General features: G+C 45.8%; 1 protein-coding gene across 1 annotated transcript; it reads right to left on the reverse strand.

Moving 5' to 3' along the window:
* Nucleotides 1-2,029: 2,029 nt before the first annotated feature.
* mlc1 (modulator of VRAC current 1) lies at nucleotides 2,030-8,058 on the reverse strand. The gene is made up of 12 exons (XM_084364186.1): nucleotides 7,868-8,058; nucleotides 7,025-7,415; nucleotides 5,749-5,838; nucleotides 5,550-5,603; nucleotides 5,314-5,415; nucleotides 5,109-5,210; nucleotides 4,957-5,022; nucleotides 4,760-4,876; nucleotides 4,604-4,660; nucleotides 3,303-3,425; nucleotides 2,967-3,128; nucleotides 2,030-2,666 (listed from the first exon to the last, which is right to left on the reverse strand). The coding sequence occupies exons 2-12, from the start codon at nucleotides 7,343-7,345 to the stop codon at nucleotides 2,589-2,591; spliced, it is 1,272 nt and encodes a 423-aa protein (XP_084220312.1). The 5' UTR covers nucleotides 7,346-7,415; nucleotides 7,868-8,058; the 3' UTR covers nucleotides 2,030-2,588.
* Nucleotides 8,059-11,465: the final 3,407 nt, after the last annotated feature.

The following is an 11,465-nucleotide window of genomic DNA, read 5'->3' on the forward strand; positions in this document are numbered from 1 at the left end:
GCCTTTTCCCCCCTCCCCGGCTCCCCTCCCATCCAAGCCCTCTCTCCTCTCTCCTCTCCCCTCCCTGCCCTGCCTCTTCCTCAGAAACAAGGGACGATGAGATAACGCATTAAGATTCTCCAGTTCATCACATCAGCTCAGCTCAGCTCGGCTCGGCTCAGCTCGCGTCCCAGCGGCGGAGCGCAGAAACGCGCCCGTGGTGCACGAGGACAGGTGTTGTGTAAGCAGAGATGCTGGAGAATGAACTCAACTCACATCCTGATTGTTATATCATCATTAAGGTATTACAGAGCAGGATCCCTGTGTGGATGTCACAGTGGTGTTAAGAGTGGCTCGGCTCATCAGTTCAGTTGAATGACTACAAACCGGCAGCCACTGTTTTAAATCCACAACCTAACACGAGGTTCCGATGGGCTCTACTGTTCTGTTCATAGGTTCGTCCGGCCCGTCCATCATCTGTGATTGTGGGACTGGCCTGAGACACGTGCATAAACAACGAATGGTAAACATCTCTGTCATTCAAATGGACCGGGGTGTGGCGACGAGCTACATGCGAGACGGCCACAGTCAGGGGGAGCGCACAGTGGAGGATAAAACCCGACCCGACCCGACCCGACCCGAAGTGTTTAGAGCCGAGCCTCCTGCAGCTGATGATGGAGGAGCTCACACACACACACACACACACACACACTGATCGCCTTTTCATTACTCCACCACATCACCGCGGTGCGGGGACAGTTAGTCTGCGGCCTCCAGCAGCCTCTCGGCTCTGCTGGGATTGTTTGCGGTGATGTGTGCGGGCGCGCTCCCGATGTTCGTCAGCTGGACGGAGCCACAAGTCAGCGCCGTGTTCTGCTCCTCATCCAGCCGGTTTCCACCGGTTAGAGGAGCCGCACCTCCCGAGTCCGCCTCCAAATACTCTCTCTCTCCCTCTCTCTCTCTCTCTCTCTCTCTCACTGTTTCCCTCTCCCTCACTCTTCATCTCTATCTCGGCCTCTCTCTCTCCCCCTCTCCCCCTATCTCCCTCTCTCTCTCTTTCCCTTTCTTTTTCCTCCCCCCTCTCTCTCTCACCTCTCTTCCTCTTTCTCCTTCCTTCTCTCTCTCCCCTCTCTCTTCCTCACTCTCTCTCCCTCCCTCTCTTCCTCTCTCTCCCTCACTGTCTCCCTCACTCTCTCTCCCTCACCCTCTCTCTCCCCTCTCTTCCTCTCTCTCTCCCTCACTGTCTCCCTCACTCTTCATCTCTATCTCACTCTCTCTCTCCCCTCATTTCCGCTCGCTCTCCCTCACTCTCTCTCTCCCCATCTCGTCCTCTCTCTCTCCCTCACTGTCTCCCTCACTCTCTCTCCCTCACCCTCTCTCTCCACTCTCTTCCTCTTTCTCCTTCCTTCTCTCTCTTCCCTCTCTCTCACTCTCTCTCTCTCCCTCCCTCAGTTCCTCTCTCTTCCTCACTCTCTCTCCCTCACTCTTCATCTCTATCTCAGCCTCTCTCTCCCTCTCTCCCTCACTGTCTCTGTCTCTCTCTCCCCCTCAGGGAGAGTGATCACAGACAGTCAGAACAAACATACACCTGCAACATTTTGAACAACCAACAAAAGTACAATTTTGAGGCACTTTACCATTTTCTGCCACTTTCTATACTTTCACTCTCACATTTATTTGGTAACTTTAGTTACAGTTACTTTGCACGTTCACATTATTCATCGTTGACCGGCTGCAGGCGGGACATCGACTGAGACAGCAGGGTGGTGACTTCAGGCAGTGAATCCTGCATCAGAGCCACAGCAGCACATTCCACCTTATTATCCGACTTTGCTTCATGCAAGGTAGAAGCTGTGACCCCCGAGCATGAATCACAAGAGTCAGTCTGCACGAAACAAACCTCGTCCATCCACAAACTGCTGCAGCACTGTTCAGCTGGCCAGAAATGTTCTGTGGACTACACATCACCTGACTTTCTATCAGCATTGGGGGGTGAGGAGATTATAGGAGGCAACAGGAGGAGCAACCATAAATCATCACACACGTTTACTTCCAGTTGATGACGAACATTTTATTTCTCTAAATAAAACATAATCTCTGTTAAAAACACTTTACATCAGGTAATAATCCAGGAGGATCAATCCTCTGGTGATAATCTGTAGTAAACAAGCACTACTGCGCTACTGAACATCATGTTTATGCTACTGAACACTGACTCACATGATTGTTCATCGCACCTACGTGGTGTCAATGTAAATATACTTCTGCTTATTAAACTACAGAGCGTGGTTTCATTCCCAGGTCAGATGAAGCCTCTCCTCCACCTCAGTATGCCGGCAACAATTATAAAACAAAAAACAGAGAGCAGACATCAAAGCACGGTGCCCCGAGCATTATCTATGCAAACATCGTCAACAGAAACAAATTAAAAAATCATTTTCTCTGCGTTGCATTTTTCAAACTTTCCTCCCTCAGATTTCTTTTCCTCTGTGACTCTCTCTCCGTCTCTTTTTCTGTCTCAGGATTCTACTCTTGCGCTTACAGCTTACAGAGTTTGTTGTATTCCTTCTTTCTCATCATCAACTTCTCTCCGCACCGTAGGAACCCGCTCATTGGGCCATTTGGACCACGACCGCCTTCCAGGCTCTGTCTTTGTCGAAATCCTGCAGCGTTCCGTTGGATGCTTGCTGCCGAGGGAACACAACAGGGGAGAGGGAGGGTGGAGAGAGAGATTAGATAAGGAAGGAGAAGGGTGACAGAAACATTGAGATAAATGATGCATGAAGGATGAGCGACATAATGTCATTATTGCACGTGTCGTTAGCTCATTGGCTTTTATGTACGCACATTTAAACGCCGTCTACATGAGCTACAGCTGGAACAGAGCTACATTTCTTATCTTGCACCTTTTCACATGTCAAGGAAAGATAAAGACGGACAGATGTGTCCAGTTGTGTCCACGGCTCCTGCTTTTTCACCCGCCTCACCTCACAGTAATGACTCGAGGTGCGCATGCTGTCATCGCACTCCACAGCCCCCATGCGGAGCTGACTCTTGTAGGAGGCACAGTGCACCACAGTGGCCGAAGTTAGAATAGCCTGCACCAGCAGCAGCACCATCAGGATCAGCAGTAGGATGTCGTAGGATTGCTGCACACACACACACACACACAAAGATTTTCTAAACGAGTCAATTTCACAGTTTCTCTAAAGTCTGTTCCTGTATTTCTCATGTAAAAGGAGCTCAAGGCCGGATAGGTAATACTTTATAAAAACCTGCACATTGCGTGCCACGAGGGGGACTTTTCACTCCACTGAGCTCACCTTGGCTGTAGGCACATCATGCAGGAACATTTCAATGAAGCTGATCACGCTGCAAGAGAGGAAGCCGGAGGCTGAGAAGAGCAGGGGAGATGTCACGCTGCTGATGGCAATCAGCACCTCCACCTGAGAGACACCAGGAAGAGAGAGAGACAAAAGAGGAGCAGAGGGAAAAAGTTTGCAGAGAAAGGAATAAAAAGGAAACAGACCCAGTTTGTATAACTGAGAAGTTACACAAGAGTAGTAAACTTTATCTCTATGGCATCTTTCAGCGGCAGAGGGATAAAAGAAGCAGATAAATATAGACGTAAAAACATACTGTCGAATATAAGTTCTTTTAAAAAAATGACACAAAGGAAAGTCTTGAGCTGCCTTTTGTCAGCCGGGTCCTCAGATCATAAGTCAAAAGAGAGAAGGTTCTGAAGTTCAGGATCTGGGGCGAGGAACAACCAACAAACCCCCGATCAGAGGACCTCAGAGGACCTCAGGTGACCTACAGGAGATCTTTAATGTAGGCACATGCACGTCTCTGTATGTGATCATGGGTGGCTAGTAAAAATTGAATAAAAGGAAATGAAATAACAGGAAACACTTAATATGCTGGGCAAGAGTCAAAGCCTGGCTCTTGGTGATGCTTACATTTTGTGAGGACAATTTAACATAAGAGGGACGAGAACTTAGACTATGTTTGGACAAGACTGGAGCACAAATAAGTGAAGATGCACAATATTGATTTACCAATACCACTAACCAATAATTACCTGCATCTCATGGCAGACACCGAAAAGATAACCGATAATTTAATATTTTCATGTTTTAAAAAATAATCTGTACTTTATGCACACCTGAGGGTAAAAAAAGCTAAGATGTAACGTCGATGTCAAAGCTGATTTAATATTCCATAGCTTCTGCTGCTCTTCTTCTTCTTCTTCTTCTTCTTCTTCTCCTCTGTGTTTATTGGCGGGCCACAAATCAGCTTTACTGTTGCATACTGCCACCTGCTGCATCGGCGTGTGTAGATGCTACACTTGTTAAGTTAATGAGAGAAATTTGACTAAACATTATCTGCTCTATTTACCTATTTACCATGTTACAGATACTGATAAATGGCCAATAATATAAATTTCCCAATATAAGACAATTAGTTTTGTTGGCATTTTGAGGCTTAAATTAAATAATAGAGTATCATCTACATGGCTGTGATAGGATGTTACTTTACAGGAAAGGGAAAAACAAGCAAGGCAAACAACATTGGACCCAGAACAGAACCTTGGGGAACACCGTGGAGAGTTTCTTGTACTCACCAGACATTTGTTGGGGTATTCTGACACAACATGACTGGCGATAGCGCTGGGGAAACACTGCAAAGGATCAAAGATCAGAGTGATGTAACAATGCCAGTGATGGACGGCATCTTAGTTCTCATTCTCAGCTGCAGTCAAAGAAGTTTGAAGACTTACAGCCACAAGAATCCAGAAAAATGTGACGGACAAGTAGGGGCCAGGCAGCAAAGCGTCCATGTTGAGTGCAATAATCCCTCCAAACACAGCGGAGATCCCCACGATTACTTCGATCACCTGTTGGAGATGTTCTTCAGTGATTGCGATGCATCGACCGGACACAAATTTAATGGGAATAAAAGCTGAAAAAGACTCACAGAATATGCTTTGAGGAGTCGGGTGGGGAACACCGCAGGCTTTATAACCACAGGCCTTTCATACGTCTGTAAGATGGATGGAAAGAGCGAGAGGAGAATGAAATAGAGGCAATAAATCGCTCACACACACATATAAACACACTCACACACACCTTCCTGTGGCAGCAGCAGTCTTCTGCAGAGCGGGCTGACATGATGACAGTACTGGCCATCAACACTTCGAGCACAATCATCAGGATGAGGTTAAAGTTGATCTGAGAACATCGAAGAAGGGAAACAGAGAGAAATGCCTTATCCTGAAAGAAAAACACGATGAAGGTGCCGGTAGTTCTCGTTATGTCACCAAAGTGGATTTACATTGACAGCAGAGGGGTTCAGGACCAGTTTACACCCGAACCAAACCAGGCAGGTGGTGGTCACAGCAAATGTCGACACGTAGACCACCTGGAAATCTGACACCTTGTCACAAACGAGAAAACATTATCAGACCTTCATTAGCATCGAGCCTCAAGTGCCTCGAGGAAATTCAATTAAAAATCCATTAAAACATAATTATCTCTTTCTTGCCGTCGGTGTGTTTAGTGTTTACTCACTGCAACATGTCTGTTCTTGGCAATGGCAAAGCTGGCTATCGCTGCAGGGAGGCCCTGAGAACAACAGCGACAAATGAGCTGCTGATCTGTTTCGCAGAGATGCCGTCTGAAAAATTCCTGGCATTTAGACACGACGGTCTAATCTAAACAAATTTGTGTAAACTCGTCGAATGTGACCGTGATTATGATGGTCACTTACAGAGCCTGCGGCACAGCGTAGGTAGTCCATGGCAACAGGAAACACATTTCCCAGGTACAGAGAGAAACCCGACGTGATGAGCAGACTGCCCTGAGCACACAGACACACAGCACACACATGCATGCATATACAAATACAAACACAGACACTCATAAATGTGATCAACAGGTGAGACTGTCTGAGAGTCCTGACTGTCTCTCACAGACACACGCAGATGCATCATGTAGAGCCATGAAATCAATCAGATCTATTACAGTCTTGACACATATTGCCACGTTTCTCCTCGTCTAAGGCCCTGTTCACATGTGGCATTACCATCCGTCCTGAGTGATCCGATCTCGAGTGGACAGCAATAAGTACAGGTGCGAACACACCTGAGACGCAGTGAGGACACATTTAAGATCTGAGAGTCTGAGATCTGATCGCTTTCTCACGTTCGGAGGTGGAGATGCACATGACCACTTTTTTTAGCAGTACGTACGGATCTGTGTCCACGGCCACACTGAAAGGCCGCCTACTCTACTGATCTCCTCCACAATAACAGCATAAGTCTGTTTCAACTAACTATTAAACTAGTAACCCACAATATCCCCAGACTCCCTTTACAAATCCTGTGATTGTAAGAGTTGTTGCAGGAGGAGAAACTTAACATATCTTGTGAAACAGCTACGATACATTTTAAATCATTGGTGACGTCTTGTAAATTCGGCGTTAAACATAATAAATTCAGTTGTTTCTTTCGTGTCTGAAGTGCTTTGTACCTCCCAACAGCTGTAGCATGGCAACTTTTACAAATTCAGTTAACAGTCACTAATACTACTTCTCTGACGCCCGAGGAGAAAGTCTGCCCTTTTCAGATTTGTTGCTTTAGGAGAAACTTTACAAACGTTGGTCAACGCTGTCCACGACATATTCTTAACTATTTGGGGCTTCTTGTTAATTTGACAAATGTTATACATGAAGATATTTGTTGGTTTGTTTCAGTGATGGAGAGCGGGAAGTGAGATCTGATCACTCGAGACGCATTTGATGTCAGTTGTGAACTTCCGGTCCTCAAGCTGTCCACCTGTGATCGGATCACGCTGGACGCACGTTGATACCAAATGTGAACAGCCTCTAAATGTGGAAGCACAAAACAAGATTTCTTGCAGCCATCTCACTCAAAACTTCTAGATTGGGATGCTCTTTAATCAGCGAAAAGATCAGCCCAACCTGTGAAATCTGTGTGTTACGGACTGAACAGATACACCCTGTGATGTGTTCCACTTCCTCTCACCCCTATGAGGACGCTGTAGAGCCAGGCCCTGTAGCTGAAGCAGGGGTGCTTTAGAGGCTCCGGCTGGGCCAGCTGCAGGTCACTGGCCCTCACGTCCACTGTGTAGCTGTCCCGCTCGGGCCTATACCGCTCCAGCCTGTCCGGCCTTCTCTCGGCTCCCCTGTCGCCCCGTCGTCCCAGCGACCCTCCGGCCCTCTCCAGAGTCCCACCGCCCCTCTCCAGAGTCCCGCAGCCCCTCTCCAGAGTCCCGCCGCCCCTCTCCAGGGTGGGCATGTGGCTGTAGGTGAACTCGTCTCGGGCTGAGAGCTCGTCGCACTGCATCGCTGAAAACAGCTGGTGGCTAAATCCAACGCAGGGATGGGGAAGCACAGAGTGAGGATTACAGCCACCTCTGGGGAGAAAAGGGGGGAAATTCAGTTGTGAAAGCTGAACAAGATCAACATGTTTCTCTGTTAACAGGAAACATGATGGTGTGAAGATGGGAACCAGAGAAGCTCCAATCAAATCAGAGGAAACATCAGTGAAAAGTTGCATTAAAGCTGTTCTCAGAACACTGTATGAAGCTAGAAAGGTGGCAGGGTCCGCCACATACAAATAAAGTAAAACAGCATGAAACTGTGTTGTCCTTTAAGGTCAGTTTGAGTGTGTTTACTGAGTTTGTTTAGGCACAAATAATCAGTCGATGAAGATCTTTATCTTCTGATTCAAATGTCTTCCCCACATCTACGTAGTGCACCTTTAAACCAAAAGAAAAGACTCTACTAATCATACAGAATCCCCAAAACAGCTCCCTCTGGTTTGTCTGCCGGAGCCAACAGGACTACACATATTTTGCACACTCACCTGTTGCTGAGTCTCCTGCAGAATCTCCCCGAATATCGTCCAAAAAAAAGAAAAGTCTTCCTCCAACAACTGAGATCAAATCAGCACATTGAAGACAGCTTGTTTTTGTCTGCAGCTCCGTCTGCTCCCCATCTCTCCCTCTCTCCCTCACACTTACACTCTCTTTCACCCTCTCTCCTCCTCCTCCTCCTCCTCCTCCTCCTCTCTCTGTCTCTCCCTGTACACAATGTTTCTCAGAAACTGTTCTGAAAAAAGTTTTTTCGAAGCCCTTCAAAGCGTGGAGCTTAAACACATGGCTGTTGTGCTGCCAGCCTACTTTGTGCCAAAGGGAGAGCGCCTGTGCATGACAACAAGGGGAGGATGAAGGGGCTCGCGCTGGGGGCAGAGTTAGTAGGGCAAACACCCCCTTTTTATTTTTTTTTACACTCCCATTTGCTCATGCACACACATGCACGCATTAGACCCACTCGCAGAACAAGAGGCGCTCAGAAATGTGCGCATGGCAGCGCACGAAGTCATGTGTTCAGGAATTCCTGATCGTGACAAGGAAAAAATGAAGCTATTGACACAAACCCAGTCATGTACAGTGTCAAACAGTTTGGTTTTTGCCCTAAATAATTGAGCGCGTCCCCCATGTGGAGCTCCCCCTCATGACTTCCCTCCACTCGCAAGTTCACAGCCCAGTAAATTAAGATGCCCAGCGGTGCTTTAGAAAAGAGGCAACAGAGACATTTCCACGGCTTAATCACACGGCCTCTTGTCTGACACAGCTAATCCAATGATGGATCCTCGCTGCTCCCAAATACAAGATTCCCTTATGAATCGTGAGTCGATCCGATTGGACGACGACTTCTAGTGAAGTGAAGTGTGTGTGTGTGTGCGTCCATTGTTGCCGTGTGTGTGTGTGTGTGTGTAAAAGCATGTACATGTATGTGCTCCTCGGGAATCCATTCAGTCTTTAGCACTCAACATTGTTCCCTGGGCGGCGGTAACCATGGCGACTCCTTAACAACACACACACACACACACACACACACACACACACAAACACTGCAAATGCCACACATACTCAAAGAGAGAGAGAGAGAAGTATTTTGCTGCAGCTCTGTGGAGACATTTAAAGGGGATCGCTGATAAGATGAGACACACTTCAATATCTGGAAATGCAAAGAAATAACAAAAACAAGCCTGTTTGGACAGTTTGGCTGTTTACTCTCAGTAATTTGATTTTACCATTTCAAACAAACATCTTTAAATATCATGGAGCCAGACAGAGCTGCTGCTGCTGCTGCTGCTGCTGCTGCTCCTGACATTTATGTCAAATGAAGAAAAATGAATATTATTATCATGTTTGAAGCTGTAACAGGCCCCAGGGCTGTGTTTTTTAAACAGCTGGTGACACACTTTCCCCCACACAGAGTTTCCTTTTTACTTCAGTCTGCACAACAAAAGTCAACTGTGGATCACTTTGACACAGAATTAACATTGTAAAAATGTTAAACGTTTGTTAAAAATCTGCCACAATGACGCACAATTAATTGTCCTAATTGGGACATTTAACACCAGGAGCCTTTCAGCATGGACGGAGCACGGGAAGCAGAATCCAGATTATTATGTAATTGCAACAGGTGATGTGGCATTTCAGCGTCTCTTCCCATCACAGAGTGGATCACAGCCCGTCCCAGAGTGATGTCACTCGCCATTCCTCAGCTTCAAACAGGTCAATATGATCAGGAATGCAAAAAAAGATTCTTGTCCAGGTGTGGATGAGAACATTATGTATAGTGATGTGTATAATTTTGTATTGCATCACTTGAATTATGTCATGTTTTTTTTTAAATTTAGTTTAGTTTCCTGTTTTATTTTGTCGATTATGTCCTCATGTGACATGGTTTACTTCCCACTTCCTGTCTTTGTCTTTTTCCTGCTCACCTTGGTTAGTTTAGTCCCTGTATGTGTCCCCATCTTCCTACTTTGGTTCCCAGTGGGTTTCTGGTTTGTTCTTTGTTTTTCTTGGATTTTCCTTGCACTGGTTTTGTCGCCTGCATTTCGATATCGACCTGTGTCTTGCGTTCGGGTCTTTTAATGCTAAAATAAGGCCGTTTTAAACTTATTGCAGCATTTCTGTTTGAGCTGTTCGGCATGAACTGTGAGGTCACACGATCCATGCAGTAAAGAATGGAGTCTGGTTTATGCTTAATGAATTTTAAAAAATACACAAACAGTGCTCCGCGTAGTCTTCTACCAGTTGTTAGTGATCACTGAGTAATGAGTGCTACTCTTTGATTGTCAGTGTCGATCCTGAGATGCTGAACTTTTGTTTTTATTGGTGCATTTTGGATGTGAGATTAACTTTAACACTGCACCATGAATATCTATTATCTTAAAATGCGACACAACGCACGTCTGCATGAGAAGTGGCATCTTACTGACGACACAGCACAAAGTGACCACACACAAGGTTTTCGCTGCTCCTTTGCTTTTAGCCTCTCTTGCAGAGAGAGTGAAGAACAAGGCCAGGTCTGTTCTCCGTGCACAGCTTTGATTCCCTCTTTCTGCTTCTTATTATGCAGTAGGTGCTTTTCCCCTCTGATTTGCTTCACACCTGTCTCTCCTCTCTGACTGCGACACCTCCTCTGCACCTCCATCTCTTTGAACTCTCAGTGCACATCTGCAAACTGGTTCAGATACATATCAGCTCTCCTGGAGAACAAGATGACAGGTATAACGCTGCGTCCCAGAAATGACTTGGGACTATATATAAAGCATTAAACTTCTCCTTTCCCACGAATCAGCTGAAAACATAAATTAAAACGTAATAAATTAAACTCGACAGCTAAAAAAATAACTAATTTCTAGCTAGCTTACCCTGAAACACTGGTAGGCTATACCTAGTTAAACACAATGTGCACAGGCCTTTTCAGCTAAGCTAACTTTCTGCATCAAACTGGTCAGACAGGAAACATAATCTTAACTGCTGTAACCTCAAGCTAGCATGCTGAAGCTCTGCATTAGATTTACGGTGATTAGTAAATGTCCCAAATCTCAGATTACTTCCTACATTTTGAACAAAATCAACGTTAGCCAGCGAAGGCTACTTGCAAGGTTTTAAGTTTGTTTGACGTTACGAGAAAAGAGACATGAAATGATGCATTTATCAGCATTTTAAATGAAACTTGTCCTGAACGCGACAACTGAAAATAGAAACGTGCCATCTGGGGACTTCCTATTAGCATGAGAAGCTAACTTTGCTGCTGTTAGCTCGCTTAAATGCTTCAGCTATGCTAGAAGTGTTTATACAGGCATGTTACAGCAAATTAGTATATTATATGGATGAATAACATTACAACCACTGGCTGGTGTAGTTATATTAGAACATTTCATCAGTTTTGGGGCACCACTGGACTAATTAAAGAGTTTTTTTTGTCATTGATTTCGGGCTGTTTATCCAGGACTGCATCGGCTCGTGTGCAGCTGGGTGCCAAATTAAACCACCTCCCAGCTGAGATCTAACCTTTCGACTGTGGAGAACAAAATAACGACGGGACGGCCTTTAAAAAGTTTAGATCAAACAGAATAATGGATGTCCCCCTCGCAG

This window comes from Pagrus pagrus (genome assembly GCF_965226575.1).
Source record: "Pagrus pagrus genome assembly, chromosome: 10".
NCBI classification, from domain to species: domain Eukaryota; kingdom Metazoa; phylum Chordata; class Actinopteri; order Spariformes; family Sparidae; genus Pagrus; species Pagrus pagrus.